Below are 17,897 nucleotides of genomic sequence, written 5' to 3'. Positions count from 1 at the left end.
GCACTTTACAGGAAAGCACAGCGCCTCAAATCATCTCAGGATGAAAACTAGAGCTTTTCAAATTAACTCCAAAGATACTTTCAATGAACTTGTGTGATTTTCGATGCAGGATTCGTGTAACAGAAAAACTGACACTTGTACAAAGCATTGTCGCTGAAAAGAAACCTAACTTGCTTGAGAGAACGCGGAAATCAAAAGCGATAACTAACCTGTCTGCTGGATGTCAGAACGTGCTGTACCACAGAATATGTGCCCGAGATCCCAGAGTATGTCTCGCTCGTCACTGCTTACCAGTTTGGGCGCTCCCATCCCATTGCCCGCAAAGAAGCTCAGAGTGAAACTCTGCAATAAAAGTCTGGCTGAAACTTGCAACGTCGGAGCTGGCGGTGACAGCAGGCGAAATAGTTTGCTTTTGTTTACACATCTAGCTAAATGGAAAAACGTACTTTAGATTATGTGAATGATGGTTGAGCGGAAAAAATCGGAAGAGGGGCCTGGTGAGGTTGAACAGCTCCGAGTGACCTTCTTTCTTCAAATACACTATCACTTTTCCTGTATTGCGTAACACACTTTTAGTAACACACGGAGGGCAAAACCCCACTTACCCCAGGCTGTAATGCACATTTGTCTTTATCCGGTTCCCATAGATACGCCGCTGCGGCGTACAGCCTCTTTCATTTGCATTGCAAACAATCAACAAGCATTGACCGCTCGCGTGAAACTCTGCAATAGAAGTCTGGCAATTTCACTTGCGAGAGCGAGCAGCGCCAGGAGCTATAATTGCTACCATATGGCGCAGCTAGCTCCTGCAAGTGAATGGCCATACGTGCACGCGTTGCCATTGAAGGCAATGGAACGCGTGCACGTTTTTGGCTGAAAAGTCAAAGCGATTGCTATAGGTCTTTTTGCCTTTGTAAAGCATGCGCGTTGCGTAGGCGAGACCTAAAAATACGATGGTGCTTTAAAATAGCCTAAATCAAAGCACAAAGGTTTGACAAGAGTTTGTCTTTGGGAGAGACAAGGAGTTAGGAAACGGGGAAATGAAACATGAAACCTTATAACAGAACATAACCAGTTTAATGTGTCATAGTTATGGACTAGCACAGATAAAAAGTAAAGCTAAGTCCCAAAATAAAATTCTCATACATTCTGCTCATGAGGACAGAAAAGCTTCGGACATTACATTGACCATATATGGCAAACAGCCTGCAACCGCATTTGCACTGTCCAGTTTACTAGCTTGTTCTTTTAAGTACAGTGTCATAAAAGGGTAGAACCAGGCAGCAGTTTCTAAAATAAAATACTATCAATGAATACAAGTGACTGCGCCATCTTGGAGCTCTTATTTAGTTATTTTTTTTAGAAGATTTTGGTGCTAATGTAGTCGTTACCTATGTTTAGAAAATAAGGGAGAACATACACGGTTGTAACACTTTATGCTGTCAAATGTCATAATATCATGGTTTGCCTTTATATTAATAGGCATAATTTTTTAAAGTTGTAGTTACCCTTTTACATATATCCTTCACTAAAACAGAGCTTTAAACGGGTATCAATGGCTTTTAAAACTAGGACTGGATTTCTTGTCTCTCGCTCTCTTTGGGGAAAAAGAGCACCAATAACCCAGTAGAAATATAAATATATTCCATCAAAGGAATGGGCACAGGGTGGCCAGCCCACTGCTGGCACAGCTAAAGGCTGTGTGCGTTGGGTTGCTGCCCACCTGCGCTGGTTTGGTCACATGGCCTGGATGGAAGCCAGGCCTTGCATTAAAAACTGTGCACAGTAGCGGGGTTAGCTGCAGCTGCCTCCAACCCCTCTGCCCTGCTGCACACAGCCAAAGATCCAGGACATGTGAAGCAGAGGGTGTTCATTGACCAGAGCAGGTTGGCTGCAGGGTTTGGCTGGAGACTTCAGCCGTGAGCAGCAGGCGGTTCGCCACCTGGCTGGGCCACGGTCTACGCAACAGGAGGGTGCCCGCTAGAGGCCAGGCCCTGTTTCCAGCACTCTAAGCTGAGTGAATATGGGGGGGGGGGAATAGGGTGGGGGGGATAAAAGGTATGTTATAGTCAGGTCTGGTGGTAAGATATTAGCTTACTGAAATTCACTACTTATAGTTTACTAAACTAACTAGAACTTGAAACCCCACTATACACTGCTTATGACCTTTAGCTTGGCTGGCCACAACATCAAAGAAAATGTTGCAGCCAGCCAATAAGATTCCTCTGTAATGCGGGTCTATGGTACCAAAGCAGCCGATAGGTAAAAAGCCCTCTCAACCAATCAGATCGCTCTATCTTTTTTAATTCTGGTGCAATTCTGCTCAGCTATATTTCTTAAAATTCCTATGGGAATTTGCATGGAATAAACACATTTTGACACCCCCCCCCCCCCAACACAGAAACACATTTTCTTGACAGATCATGCCAAAACTTTCCATGAAGGAGCGGAGGTAGAAGAACTTTTTTTAAACAAATCCTGAATATTTGTACAGTGGTGCTAAAGTAATCAGCATAACAAAAAATACTCCTCCTATAGAAACTCTGCCTAAACATAACTATATAGTGGCAACTGCCACTGTGTGATTTATACACACACACTTAGGATTAGTAATGTGCACAAATACAAAATCAACCGCATTTTGTCAGAAAACGCTCTCCCTTTGACATTATAGAAATATAACATGTAGATTTCGGCATCTCTTCCATCACGCACATTTACCCAGCTCACCTGAGATCCGTGCTGATCACTGCCATTGTTCACCATGGAGACTGTCCCTTTCTTCTTGTGCTTGATTCGTGGCACTTTTTCAATATCAAAAAAACGTGCCTGATCACCATAGAGTTTGCTGAGAACACATCCAATAAGTATGTTGGAAACCAGCAGTGAAAAATCAGGAGTGTTATGCCATGCTGGTAATGCAACCAACCATGCACATAACTGAACAAAACAAAAACAAAGCAATGTTACTGAAAGTAACCCGTTCTCCCCCCGTTTTACATAGTCCCGCATGTACATTCTCAATTCAATTTCTTTACTGATTGTATTCCACCTAATTTACATACAGATTTAGTAAAAACTGACACGTGGAAAATAGTTTTATTTATATTTTGTTGCCAGTTACAAATCTAGCTTCAGGTAAATGTTCATGAATAAATTGAAGGCTAATGGTAGACAAATTTGTGTAGCGCATTCCACTCACTTGCACGGTCCTATAGTATTTTTTCAAGAGTTATGGAAAATCTCACTGTACAATATACTTAGCATTAGTATAAGAGTGGAGGCATTACTGATGTTCTATTCCCATTCCAATTTATAGGAAGGAGATTCGATCTAGTCAGTCTTTTAATCTTCGTTCAGATCTCGAGTCTTTGTGTGAGACGTGGTCACTGGCATCGTCTATATTGTCTGCCATTTGGCTACTTCACAGGAGAGTGTTGGGATTCAAATAGAAAGGTCCAGTGGCTCTGAGAAAGAGTCAGTGTCAAGAAGAGCTTTTCATTCTATCCTCTTGCTAAAGTAAAGGGTGTAACAGTGACCTATGCAAACGCAGAGATTGAGGCCTGCTTTTTAACAATGTGTATTCGTGAATAAAGCATATTCTCATCCCTTGGAGTTTCCAGACACTGAATAGCGGATCTGCTGTTTAAGGGCACTACCACAGGTCACTGAGCTCAAAGGCAAGCTAAAGCTACCCATCCTATTATTTTATCAGATTTAATTCTATGGTCGTCAGCGACATCTCTTTCTGAAAAGTTTAGAAGAGGAAGTTTACTTCACTCAAACTGGCAGTGCTGGTTTGGAAATTGTTAGTATCCTTGTCTAATGAAAGGATTTATGGTTACCTTTGATTCCGTTGTGGCCTTTTATGGGGTTTTAATTTCTTCTAGGTGGTGCTAAGTGAGCTTATATTGAGTTGATCTCGAGTCAATTGGTAAATATCTAACTTTTTGTAAATTTGATGCTAGAACATCAATAGTCCTGGTACATTAGCTGACCATTTAAAAGTGAAAGCCACAAGTACTGCGGGAAAAAACAGTCTGATTCACAATAGGAAACTCATGCCCTCAATATTAAAATTCTGCAATTCTTCTCTTCAAATTAAAAAGTTATGGACAATAGTCCAGCTGAAGTTACCACTGAAAGCTCAAGGACCAGCAGGATATTTCAGGAGGGAGGTTCAGCTTTACCAGAACAGTTTTACTGTTCATTTAACAAGCTTTGAAATAAAGTCATATTTAACCGGCAAGCTAGGAGTCATTAGGCTACAATTATGTCAATATGTAGTTCTTTATGGTAGTTCCTTATGCCATTCTGTAGGAAACGTATATGGCAATTAAGCACCGGCATTAAGTGAACACAGATGAAAAAAGTTGGAAAGCAATTCAAAAGGTACCCATAGGAATGTCTGAAAAACACAGCATAACCAACTCACCAGAAAACAGATTCCCCTCCCCGCCCTGTGCCCAGTGGGTCACCAGTCTGTATTATGAAATCTCTCTGCAACAGAAGAAGAGGGGTCACGTTACAAAGCCAATTACAAAAATAGAAAATGCAAAAACCAGAAACCAAATGTATACTAACCTGGACATTATGAATGAGGCAGTAATTGTAGTACTTGATTTTGCAAAGCTTTAAAAAATTCAGACACGCTGAAAAAGAAAAAGCATGCTACTTTAAACCTAGTAGACCAAAATGAGAAATACCATTAATATCATCAGAACAGGATATATTTAAATCAGTCAATTTACAAAAAGCAAATATTTTGCCATCCAGCACAAGAAAGGATGTCCATATTATAGCAAAAAGGTATGCGGCGACTGGGATGCACATGTGGGATTCAAATCATTATAGTGCTTTATAGTTAGAAACATTTAAGGTACGGCAAGTGTCAACAAAGGGAACAAGAACTCACTGTAGTATTACCATTGGACTATGAAGTTCTGAGCATTTATACAGGGACAGTAATGTAATATAATTACTACAATTAATGAGAATCTGTATCCTGCAAGCTTTACCAGGCGTCCTGAATCTTGACAAAACCCTTGAATTCTTTCTCTGCTGTGGAACGCATGTATCCTTCAGGCTAGGGAAATTTGTTTGTAAACGAGATTGGAGATCATCCTAACCTGTCTGACTCATTAGGCAAGTTAGACCCTTCCTGCTTTAGGAAATCACATATATATATCAAACAGCCCTGAGAGTAGGCAGTGCGAGTATATGATCCTAAATCCAGTTATTCACCACTACTCCGCTGCAGCACTGGAAGAAACTGTTTTCCACTGTTGTAAGATCGCAGACCACATTCCAGGCTACACCGACAGAGCTCTCAGAAAGCCTGTCAGAGTAATGCTGGCTCTGACCTATGTCAGGAAGCAGACAACACAGCTTTGGGGGGTGGAACGGGGGCAAATGAAGAGAAGACGGTGAGACTGGCTCTTAGACCAAATTTTATTTCCATTTGAGAAAGTAAATGCAGAGGGTTGTGATAATGGATGGCAGAAAACTAGGTTTTTTTTGTGTTAACATTTAAGAGGGAGAGGAAAAGTAAATTGAAGAGCAGGGAAAGGTGCTTGCCATTCTTTTCTTCACTTTGGGTTGGAGAAGGGCGGCCACAGAGTGGTGGGGAGGGATGGAGATGCAGAACAGGTGTAACTCGGCATATGCTTGAGGCGAGTGAGGCCACATCCATCAACTCTCCTCTGCCGCTCATGCTCTCACCCTCCTAATCAAATCAATCGAAACATTTCCAGCGCCAGAGTAACAGAACACATGTAACGAAAGATTCCTAAAATATTGCAGAATACCATTAGGTAAACTCACTTGGGAGGGTCATGGGATTTCTTCCATACATTCGATGGTCAATTTTTGGCCCTGCTTTCCTTTAAATAAAATATTACTTCAAACAATAGAATAATTTACATTAAAAATATCTTCTACAATGGCTAATTACAGAACACAATCCATTATTAGAGCAAATGTCATCCCTGAAACACTGTTGGTATCTTCATTAGTTTTATATTTCTCTTAAACTCACCATCCACAAAATTATGCTGTGATCAGATATCAGATGTTCCATCAACCAAGTACTACATTTGTGTTGAAATTATTCTCCAGCTTATAACCTGAGAAACCTGTATTGGTAAATATATTTAGACCCTTCTGTCCTTAAAAGTGTTAGGCCTTCCTTGATACTTTTGTTCTCCTTTCACATACTCCCAGATTGACTAGTTATCCTTGTTAAAAGCAAATGTATACTAACCTGGACATTATGAATGAGGCAGTAATTGTAGTACTTTGTGATATATACTCTCCATGCAACGTTCTACAATTTCAACCACATTCTACAATTTCTACCACCTTAATCAGAACTGTTCAACCAACCAAAGCATAACGGTTTGGTATCCTACATCCCAATAACTGAAATATGACCTGCCCAATGAGATCAGCCCAGTAAGTTTCCTTTACAGCTTTTTTCCCTACTATAAGCCATGACTCCACACAAGCTGAATACTTCATTAAACAGACTTAGTGAGATGTTTAAACACACCCTTTCTTTGAAGCAGTTAAAAGAAAGAATGGTTATTTGTTCAATCCAAGTTCTAAAGCTCCTCAGTTTCAAGTGAAACAACCAGCACTCCCTTAATGGTATCCGCATAATTTGGATACCCTTCCATGAACACTCTAGAACATTCAAATTAAGTCCTCTAGAGAAGCAGTTTAGCATTACTAACATAAATATGATTGCACACTACCACCCAGAAAAAGTTTGCAGATTAGGTATTTTGCCAGAAAAAGTTGATCGCCATGAATTTCCCTCATTGGCATTCTGCAAAGAAACAAACATGTTATCATGTATAAAACAGCCTGGTCAGCAAAGAAACAACTATGGTTTCCAATAGGACATTTACACATACTGAGACTCCACTCCATTGCATACAGACAGGAAGGAGGTCAACTGTTTCTTCCTTCACTAAACTTCTTCCAAGACCACTCCACCACTTCCTTTTACTTTCCTTATCTCCCTTCAGCGCCTCTCCTTTTTTCATACTCTATATTTTTTTCCTATCACTGTTCCTATTCTGCACCAAGAGGGGGGACCATAGTTGCTGAACATGGGAAATTATCAACCTATGAAGGCCTCTGAGTAAGCGCTGCAGTTGTATGTGCCGCAACACATTCAGAGCATTTTTAATGTTGTGCATTACCTACCTCTTATCATTTTTGTCCCTGAAAGTTTTTCCATATTTTTCTTTCTCAAGACTTCGGTTTGACTCAAGTATTCCAGATTTAGGCAGGCATAACATTTGCTTAGCTCTAAGAGTTTGGCGCTGCGTGTTTTTTCATCAATTCTCTTTCAATCAATAAGTTTGCATAGGAGGTTTTTTCTGCCAAGGGCATTGGTCATCATACATAACCATGGTGGCATTGTGGCTACTGGAAAGAGTCATCTTGTCTTAAGCCACAACCGGACAGGGGACCTACTATGACATACACATATATATATATATGACCTCCTCTGCCAGGGATAGTGTTGGAAACCCCACCTTTACTGCTCCACACCTTCCCCCTCCGTCTCACTCTCAGTGGCCGTACTTAGATTAGAGGCGGACGTGGATGCAGCAGTGTTATCGCGCAAGCCGCTCACATTTGGACGTTGTATAGCAACACCCACTTTAGCTTTTACACTGTCATATCTCCGTGCAAAAGTGAAAACATTGCCATTTTGGTAATCAATTTTATCACGATTAAACTTGTATGCCTTGCACTTTTTAATTATTTCTTCGTCTTTTTGAAGTTTTGCCAGCATGTCTTTCCTCATCTTTTTAATGTTTTCCGTTTCCTCGAGTTTAGATATTTCAACATTAAGCTCGTCACCTTTAACATGCAGCTTGAGCCGATCACTTTCAGCGTATTTTACCAGTATGCGAACCAACCTACTTGAGGACTCCAAATTACATTCGGCCCATTCCGGAAGCATGTCAGGGTCGGGACTCTCATAGCTGGGTGCCAGGGTGATTCGTAGGCCCCTCGGAATCCTGCCTACCTCCAAGTAACGTCTAAGGGACTTATGTTCCCACCACTTTGCCTGTTCGGACCTCATAAGCTTTTCCAATTTCTTGAACAATTCACGAGCACTGTTGTTAACTTGGGGCGCAACTAACTGTTGTACCACCGATTCCAACCCCCAGCCGGGGAATCGACAAAGAGTTCGACCGCCGCTGCCTCGCGGCTACGCAACACGTCGCAATTATGCATGATGCAATTAAACGGGTGAAAATGTGTTTAACAACGGTAGAAGGTGTCCAAACAATGCCGACGCCTTCACCGGGCACACTCCTCCACTAAACAATCAGTCGTGTCTCCTACCTTGACCAGATATCTTCTGGCAGACCGGTTTTCGATCTCCGGTAGCCTCGATTCCAGAAACTCAGGCAGAAACCAATAACCAGCGTCCAGGGGCTGCCGTGCGGTAGGCTCTTCACCAGAGCACAATGGTTAAGCCCCGTAAAACAAAGCCAGCTGATTCCATCCACAACGGCCAGTACAGAGGAGGGGTTACCGCGAAGTGTCGCTGAAGCAACTCGACACCGTAGAAATAGCAGTATTTCATCCCAAAACAATCCAATCCAGTCGGTAAAGATGAATTTGCAGACCCAAAAGTTCTTTGTGCTAATGAAGTTTATTACGAAGCACCCTGCATCACCGCCATGACGCGTTTCAGCCCCACCTGGACCTTGATCACATGACGCGTTGCGTAAGTGAAAAGACATTTTTAAAGTGCAAGTGCAAATATATATATATTTTTAGTGTTTTTGGGAAACAAAACAAAAATCAGAACAGAGTTCACAATAAAGCCATCTAGGCTTACATCTGCAACATGCATATGAATTTTAGTATCAGTGTCATCTAGTCCAGGCCATAATAAGACCCCCATCTCCCCCAGTTTTTGTCATGTTTTTGGAGACATCCCTTGCCACGTATATGGGCTCCTTCTGCTTTGCGCACCAGCCCATTCCTGAACCCCATTCAGCTAGGGAAGGAAATCCCATAGACTTCTGGGGTTTTGTCATGTCTCTTTTTGCAATCACAGTTCCAATCCCTAAAATGGGCGCTACCCAGCAGTGCCCTCCCCAAGTCATCTAAAATCTGTACAACTGTGAGACGTTGTTAAGGGTTATATGACAGCCAACGACTCTCAACAGTATGGCGAAGATTCTTTGCAAGAATGTTAATTTAACTGGGCAGCCAAACACAATGTGGAAGAAATCACCATTGACTTACGGGCAGCTTAAGCATTTAGGTTCAAGTAAGCTGTGGGCCTGTCACAGCCACTGGGACATGAGGTGGGTGAGGTGGAGTTATCTGACTTGAATGAGATGCAATCTGGCAAAGATGACAAGCAGGCGTGGGCCAAACAGACATCGCTACAATCACTAGCTAACCAGTGATTTATAAAACTTAGATATCACTCCTTTTCCCAAGGGACGCACGATTATTTTAGCCTCAAATGAACTATATTCAGGAACATCAGACAGAGATTCCTGGCGACAAGATATGACACGGTGCACTTTGAGGTAGCAGTAGAACTGGGATTTATGGAAGTTGAAGTCTGCTTGGAGCTCCTGGAAGAACTTCCTTTGTGCTCCTCCCGTCACATCTGTCACTCTTGATATTATAACGTCCCAACTATGAAACCCCTCCAGGCACGACAGGTGTGAAAGCCATCAGTCTCTCTAGCAGGTGGTCTCAAGTGGCACCCTCAGGGCCAAACCTGTCCACCAACGGGCTGACCTTCATGCCTGTAGGTCCACCCTGGTGACCTCTGGGACGGACCGTGAAATGGGTGCACCGTACAGAAAGTCCACAATGAGGTCTGGCCTGCAGCAGTGCTAAGAAAGTTAAGAGCGTTAAGATCTAGGGTTTGCACCACCCAGTACTAAACACGAACATCTGCTACAGCCAACCCGCCATCAAATGTAGATGGCACACATTTACTGAAGGCTATGCAAAGGCTTTACTTACATAGAAAAAAAAACATGTACTGGCCGTCAGTTCATGGAAGCAAAGCTGACGGATAAACAATGGGACATTTTTAAGCAATTATAGCATATGAGGGAGTACCATCATTTTGAACTGGGAGGTCCGCAAAGAATATTAAGGGCCCATTCTGACTAAATGTCCAGATCATTCTGGGCCTTGACGAGTAGTGGTCACAAGTTCAGGCTCCAGGTCAGACTTGGCTCAAGAGCAATATATATTCCTAGAATTGGAAACTGAGGAGATATCGGCAGAACTGAGGAGACGTATCGGCAGACACAGCTGCCAATTTCCTGCCTTCCTGTCACCTCTTAGGGGGACAAAAAGGGAGTTGACCAAATTTACTCAGAGACCAGATGCTTCCCCAAAAGCTTCCAATATATGGGTCAATCAGTAGTGGATGGACGAATCAGAAACAAGAGTATATCATCCACACAGACAACAATTCTGTCACCCCATTGCCACCCCCCACTCAAAACCCCAGACCGGGGTATCACATCACACACATACTGCCAGCAGTTCGTTGGTCAAGGTAAATAAAAGCGGTGAAAGGGGACAACCTTGACTAGGGTCTCAGCAGATCGGAAACCTCAGGAAAAGGACCCTGTTTAATCAGACCTGAGCTTGAAGCTGTGAATACAATACTCAGACATATGACATAAATGAGGGTCCTAACCCAAACTTCTGCAGCACTCCTTCAAGAAATGTCCAATCCAGAGTCAAACTTTTTTTCAAAGGCAAAAAGCATTTGGCACCAAGACACCGCAAGAATTGATACCGTGCAAGGTCTATGTGAATTCTGCATATGCAATAAATCATGACACAAAAAAAAAAATTACGCTGCAGTGACCTCAGTGAACCAAGTGTGTCAGAACCCAAAGGAATCTCTTGGCCAGGACCATCTCATACAATTTGATCCCTCTGCCTATAAAAGAGATTGGTGATATGAGGCACACTGGTTTGTTCTGGCGCTTGCACACGAAGAAAGCAGCCCCTATCGTCACCCGATACATCACTAAGATTGGTGGAAGCAGTGCCATCTGAAGTTTTTGGTGGTATTTGACTGGATGTACATCTGGTCCCGGTGTTTTACCGGGGTTCATGTCTGTGATAAAACAACAACAAAAAAAGTGATAATTTCATCCCAGGAGAAACTTGACTTAAGTGATACTGCTGTCCAGAGGTAAACTAGCAACTTGTGTTACATGCAAGTTCTTGCTGCAATAGTACAAGAAAAAACACAAAATTCCTAACATGCAAGTTCCCATTTACTTGATCTATCTGGCCAATTACACTGGCATCCCCACAATAACTTTACTAGGAACTAGTACCCCGCGAGTCCCAAATGTGGGGGCCCTCCCACCCTATCCCTGCCACCATATCCCTCATCCTCTACTGCACACAAACCAGAGTTTATCTCCAGCAAATATCTGGGCGGTTCTGCTTTTTGATATTCCAGAATATGACCACCTTTTTGTATGGTAGTGCAAGGATTTGGATCCCAGGACGTCTTTATTTCATATTTAGAGAACACTTCAAAAAATAGTATCTCTTTAACAGCAGCCTTCGAGCGGTATACTGACCCGTTTAAAGTTGTTTGATATTTAACTACTGTTAGCTGCATGAAGACACATAACGTAGTCTAGCCTAGCAAAACTTTTTCCTTCCTTTTATATTGCATTGGCTCGGTTTAAACTCATCGTACAGTGCCCACTTTATTCCAGCCTTCCCACACTACACCAGATTTTGTGCCTCCCTGTCCACAGTATTCCTACAGTTTCACTAATTTGGCGGCACTCCCGGTTGTCCTCTGGACATACCACGGATACCCTCACTCTCTCCAACCTGTTGATTTGTGATAGGACATGTTTCTTAGTTCTAAAGCTTCCTTACATACATAGACCACATTGAAGGGAAAGTGCCCATTTTTGACATGGTGACCCCACTTTCTGCCTGGTACATGATGGGATTTCAAATGGAAGTGCACAGAGTTCCTGCTAACCAGGTTCACAGTGCCAGATCTCGTTCCTCAAAACTGTACAATTGTGTCCCCAAATGGCAATACCTTCAGCATTCTCTGGAAGTCCCTAGTAAATGGTACCCCTGGCACCTAGGGTCTGAAGTACTAAAGAAGGTTCCAAGGGCTGCAGCTCGAACTGTGCCACTCTAAGGGATCCCTCACCAAACTCATGCAGGGCTACTATCGCAGGCTGCGTGTTTTGGTGCAAGCAAAAGTGAAAACAAGACATGACACACATCCCTGTGAGACATGTCCCCTAACAATGCAAGCAATTTTTCAAGTAAACCCTGCAGCAGGGCTTACAGCCCTAAGGCAGGGTGCCTTATGTTACATATGAGGACATATCTGCATGAGCAGATATGCCCCCTGTGCTGGTCAGCTCCATTACTGCCAGTACAAGTGATCAGTGAAGCCATTTTTTAACCCATGTGCTGGACACTGGTGAAAACGAGTCTCCAAACTACAAGATGGCTTCACTGAAAATAGGGATGTTTGGTATCAAACATCTCATATTCACCAACCCACCCTGAAGCCAGTGGTTGATTTGTGAATACATGCACACAGAGGGTACCTTAGAGGTAACCCCATAAAACCTACCAGCCTCTGGTACGTTGGCTGACTGATCTCGGTTAGCCTGCCACCCAAGATTGATTTCTGACCTTCCACAGTAAATGCCTTTGCTCTCAGGAGGTCAGAAAGAGAGTGTTCACATCCCCTCCCTCGGGATGATCTGCAGATTAGCATTCCAATGCAGTGGAGCTTCAAAGAAGCCTCCGCCTTTGAAATTTGAATCTAGCCCCTCTCACAGGAGAGGAAGCCAACCCCCTTTTTCCAGAGTCCTTTGGCACCGGACAAGCGGGAAAATGAGTCAGTCAGGTAGGAGTGCCCACCCTCCCAGGCTAATACAACCCCGAAGGTGATCTAACTGAAGTAGACACAACTTTTCAGAGTTTGTTTATTTTTGTGATGGCAAACTTAGGATTTCTGGAACAGGGTTATGCTCACTTCCCATAAATTACTTCCCACAGAATGTGGTCATATATACGTACTGACCCCAAGATTAAGTAGCCCATTGGCTACTACCCTACCCTTCCCTAATGCCCCTAAATTGAGTATTTGTGGGAGCCCCTGGCACCAAAGAGACAGATCCTGCAGACCTGAAAGAAGAAGACAGATGTGAAGAGTTGCAAAAAGCAAGAACTGAAGCCCAAGCAACTGACCTGGTGCCAAACCTGCCTGGTGACTTCAACAACTGCGCCAAAAGACAACTTGTCCTGCAGTTACTGAGTCCCTAAAGCCTTGGAGACCTGCCAGCTCTTCACCCAGGAACCAAGAACTCCTGAGAAGTAGCAGGCCAGCTTCCCTACAGACAAGCAAAGACTCCTAGGCGGTCTTTGTGACCGCAGAACCCAGACGCCTGAAGACCCCACTGCACCTGTCGCTCCAAGCCAGAGGTGAAGTGGGCCAAAGGTGTCATTGCGGTTCCCCCAGCCCTCCAGAGACCGAGTCCACCGTGGTTTCAACCCCAGTGAACTTTACAATGTCGCTTGCAGCCTGCTGCAAGCAACAACCCTCTAACATGACAAACAGGTAAGGAAAACCTGACGCCTAAACACACCTAGGCACCTGTCGGCAGTGAAGAAGAATAACAGAGGTGTCCCTACATCCCCTAGCAGTGTGAGGCTAGAACACCCCTGTTGGTTCAGCCCGACTGGCCTCCCAGTCAAGCCCTACAGCCTCTTTACGCAAAGACCGATCCACTTAGAGTAACAAAGGGTACCTGATGCTATTTTGCACCCCTGCAACCCGCCGCGCAAGTGCCACTGGTGGTGTTTTGCTGGGGCTGCCTTGGACCGTGTCCACCACTCACCTTAACTCCTGGAGACTTGTCCCAAAAGTTGCTGTACTTTACCTGAATGCCACACTAGCTTTTTCTCCCATAGGATTTAACACTGCAGCTTCTGAAAATTGCACCAAGGGCCAGATGTACGACCACGACAATTTGCAACTCGCAAATTGCGCTCGATTGAGAGTTGCAATTTGCGAGTAGCAAAATGTCATGTACAAAAGTGTCCGAGACACGGTTTGTGATTTCCAATGGGGTCGCAAATTGCATGGCTCATGAATATTCATGAGGCACTCGCAATTTGGGACCCCACTGGGAATGGCTGGTCCTCCCAGGGATGGTAACCTGCTGGGTTCAGCAGACCTCCATGTCTGGGAATGCTTTTAAGTGAAAACGGGATGCATTTAAAGAAAAATGGGATGCAATTAAAATAAAGAAAATTAAACGTTTTCATTTCATTTTTTAGGGCAGGTAGTGATCCCTGGGACCACTGTCTGCCCTTAAAAAAAAAAATCTCAGGCATTTGCAAGGGGTCACCTGGGGAAAACCTTCCCATTTGTGAGTGCATTACCACCCTCTTGTAGAGGGCGGTAAATTGTGAGAATTTTGCAACCGCAAATGCGGTCGAAAAACATTCATACATGGGGTAGAGGGTCGCTATTAGAGGACAGGACGCCCTTGAAACGCCCCTTCCTAATAGCGAGCTGCAATTCCTATTTAGCAAGTTGCAAATAAATTGTGACTCGCTAATTAGAAATTGTCAATTGCCCTATTTGGTTTTGCATGCGCAAACGGATCGCTAACCCATTTGCGCATGCAATTTAGGGTCGTACATCAGGCACTAAGTGCTGACTTTACCATCTTGGCACATCAAGCGTTCTAAGTAATTGCAGTTCTACAACACCTGGCAGAACCGTTTCGGCAAAGTGCCTTCCTCAATGCCAGCATCATGTAAAAGAGTTCACCTTCCCAGGGATTTGAAATACTCACTTGTTGATTCCCATTGGAGGATACTGTGCGGTCAAAGAGAGAGGATTGCAGGTTCAAGTTAGTACTCAATCAGCTGTCAATACTGTCCCCTCTGACTCGCATGATTACAATGTCCCTGAAAGTACAGCAAATTGTGCCGTATGACCAGCCACGTATGGATGAAGACAGTCCAAATCAGCAAACTTGGTTAAATAACTTCATCTCGAACACACGATAATGCCCTGACTTCCGAGAGCTGTCAGGCTGCATTCTCACCACTGCAGCAGGCTCAATGGTGCTTTTGCTCACACGGACGCGATCCGTTCAGCAGTGAATCTGTCTCTGCCGGGGAGGAGGGCTCCGCGGTACGTAGCTCTATACACTCTCGCAAAGTTGTGCTCCAGACCGAGAAGCGTGTCCGTTTCCAGCGCCAACCGCCAGGTGAAACAAACTCCCACTCCCGCTTTTCAAAATTAAAAAGGGTCTGACAGAGCTCAGGTACGCTTCAGGTAAGGTTAATTTCACCATCTTGGCACATCAAGCGTTCTTATTAATTGCAGTTCTACAACACCTGGCAGGCGCATTTCGGCTAAATGCCTTTCACAATGCCAGCGTATTGTAAATGAGTTCACCTTCCCAGGGATTTGAAATACTCACTTGTTGATTCCCATTGGAGGATACTGTATATATACACGTTATTCTTAGAAATGAGTGTGGAGCCCTTATTGAGTCATGTGTCTTACTTATTGACTATTGTGTGTATTTGTGAATGTCTAACACTCTCCACTGAAAAGCCCAAGGCTGCTCAACCACACTACCACCTAGAAGAGCACCTTGGAATTTCTAGAGCAAGTCCTGGTCCACTTAAAAGGGAACCTCTGGACTATTAGCAAGATATATTTCATTTTGATATATCATATAAAGAGCCAGCTTTCTATACACACATTATGACCTCAATATTGTGGCCCAAGCACCGTCGCATTGCATCTCTGAACGTCAAAAGACTTACTCAGTATATCAAACAGAAAAAGATCCTCGCCTATCTTGCTTTGAAATTCGGCAGCATAGAACTAGTGCAGGAAAAACCGCTCTGGGCCCCAGAATCGGATAAGCTAATGAGACTGGGTGGGAAGGGTCAATAGTAGCAGTTTCCTCAGACGTCTTGATGTGAACCCTGACTCATCTGACTTCTAACCCACAATGAAACATGGGGTAGCCATTTTCATACATAAATCATTCCCCGTACCAATCAGAAGACAAGGACAGACACACAAGGTGGCTATGTGTTTGCAAAATTGAAGACTCTGGTCACAACCAAGGTGGTAGGATCCATCTATGCCCACAACCAGGACAGAATCTTTTTTCTAGCTTTCGTCTGCAGAGTCATGATGAAATTCGAAAATGTCATGGTGATTGTAGGTAGGGAACCTAGTGATTGATGCCTGCTTGGACAGATCGGGTCCTCTAGATAGGATTAACGCACAAGACCGGGTATTTATGAGAGATGTCTTGCAGGATCACGGCCCGACTGACACTTGGCGCCTGACACGTCCATGGGACAGAGAGAACACTTTCCTTTCCTGCACACACAGAACAAGCTCCAGGTGGGATTACTTCCTCATGAACCATGCATCTCTGGGCCTCAATCAATCAGAGTACTTGTAAAGCGCGCAACTTACCCGTGAGGGTCTCAAGGCACTGAGGGGAGGGTGTGCCGCTACTGCTCGAAGAGCCAGGTCTTGAGGAGTCTTCTGAAGGCGAGTAGGTCTTGGGTCTGCCGTATGTGGGTAGGGAGGGTGTTCCAGGTCTTGGCGGCGAGGTAGGAGAAGGATCTGCTGACCGAGGTTGTTCTTTGGATGCGGGGAACAGCGGCGAGGACGAGGCTGGCGGAGCGGAGCTGGCAGGTGGGGGTGTAGAAGCGGAGTCTGCTGTTCAGGTAGGCTGGTCCGGCGTTGTGGAGTGCTTTGTGTGCGTGGGTGAGGAGCTTGAAGTTGATCCTCTTGTCGACGGGGAGCCAGTGTAGGTCTCGCAGGTGGGGGGTGATGTGGCTGCGGCGGGGGACGTTGACGATCAGTCGGGCGGAGGCGTTTTGGATGCGCTGTATTCGTCGTAGGTGTTTGGCTGGGATTCCTGCGTAGAGTGCGTTGCCGTAGTCCAGTCTGCTGCTGACGAGGGCCCGTGTCACCGTTCTTCTTGTTTCGGTAAATCCACTTGGAGATCCTGCGGAGCATGCGGAGGGTGTTGTAGCAGGAGGAGGAGGAGACGGCGTTGACCTGTTTAGACATGGAGAGGGAGGAGTCGAGGATGAATCCTAGGTTGCGTGCATGGTCGGTGGGTGTCGGTGCTGTTCCCAGTGTGGTCGGCCACCAGGAGTCGTCCCAGGCTGAGGGGGTGGGTCCGAGGAGGAGTACCTCCGTCTTGTCAGAGTTCAGCTTCAGACGGCTGTTCCTCATCCAGTCGGCGACGGCCTTCATTCGCTCGTGGAGGTTGGTTTTGGCAGTGTGCGGGTCCTTGGTGAGGGAGAGGAAGAGCTGGGTGTCGTCAGTGTAGGAGATGATATTGAGGTCGTGTTGGCAGGCCCCTTGTGCGAGGGGGGCAATGTAGACGTTGAACAGCGTCGGGCTGAGGGATAAGCCCTGAGGGACGCCGCAGATGATGTTGGTTGCCTCAGATCGGAAGGGCCGGAGGCGGACGCTCTGGGTTCTGCCGGAGAGGAAGGAAGTGGTCCAGTCAAGGGCCTTCTCTTGGATTCCGGCTTCTAGGAGGCGTGTCTTTAGAGTGCGATGGCAGACCGTGTCGAAGGCAGCTGACAGGTCCAGGAGGATGAGGGCTGATGTTTCGCCGTTGTCTAGTTGGCGCCTGATGTCGTCGGTGGCAGTGATGAGGGCTATCTCGGTGCTGTGGTTTCGTCTGAACCCGGACAGGTCCAAGATGTTGTTGTCTTCCATGTGGCGGGCCAGTTGCATGTTGACGATTTTCTCGATGACCTTCGCCGGGAAATGGGCCGGAAGTCCTTGAGGT

The 17,897-nt window shown here is 45.0% G+C and overlaps 1 protein-coding gene across 1 annotated transcript in view; it reads right to left on the bottom strand.

Moving 5' to 3' along the window:
* PPIL4 (peptidylprolyl isomerase like 4) overlaps window positions 1–17,897 on the bottom strand; it is a 272,134-nt gene that overhangs the window by 244,169 nt on the left and 10,068 nt on the right. Inside the window, exons 2-4 of the mRNA XM_078648659.1 lie at window positions 4,585–4,652; window positions 4,436–4,500; window positions 2,731–2,848 (exon numbers count right to left, since the gene is read on the bottom strand). Coding sequence (XP_078504785.1) covers window positions 2,731–2,848; window positions 4,436–4,500; window positions 4,585–4,652 — 251 coding nt within the window. The remainder of the gene's footprint in view (window positions 1–2,730; window positions 2,849–4,435; window positions 4,501–4,584; window positions 4,653–17,897) is intronic.

This window comes from Lissotriton helveticus, chromosome 6 (assembly GCF_964261635.1).
Source record: "Lissotriton helveticus chromosome 6, aLisHel1.1, whole genome shotgun sequence".
NCBI lineage: Eukaryota > Metazoa > Chordata > Amphibia > Caudata > Salamandridae > Lissotriton > Lissotriton helveticus.
This window is presented reverse-complemented; position numbering and strand designations above follow the sequence as displayed.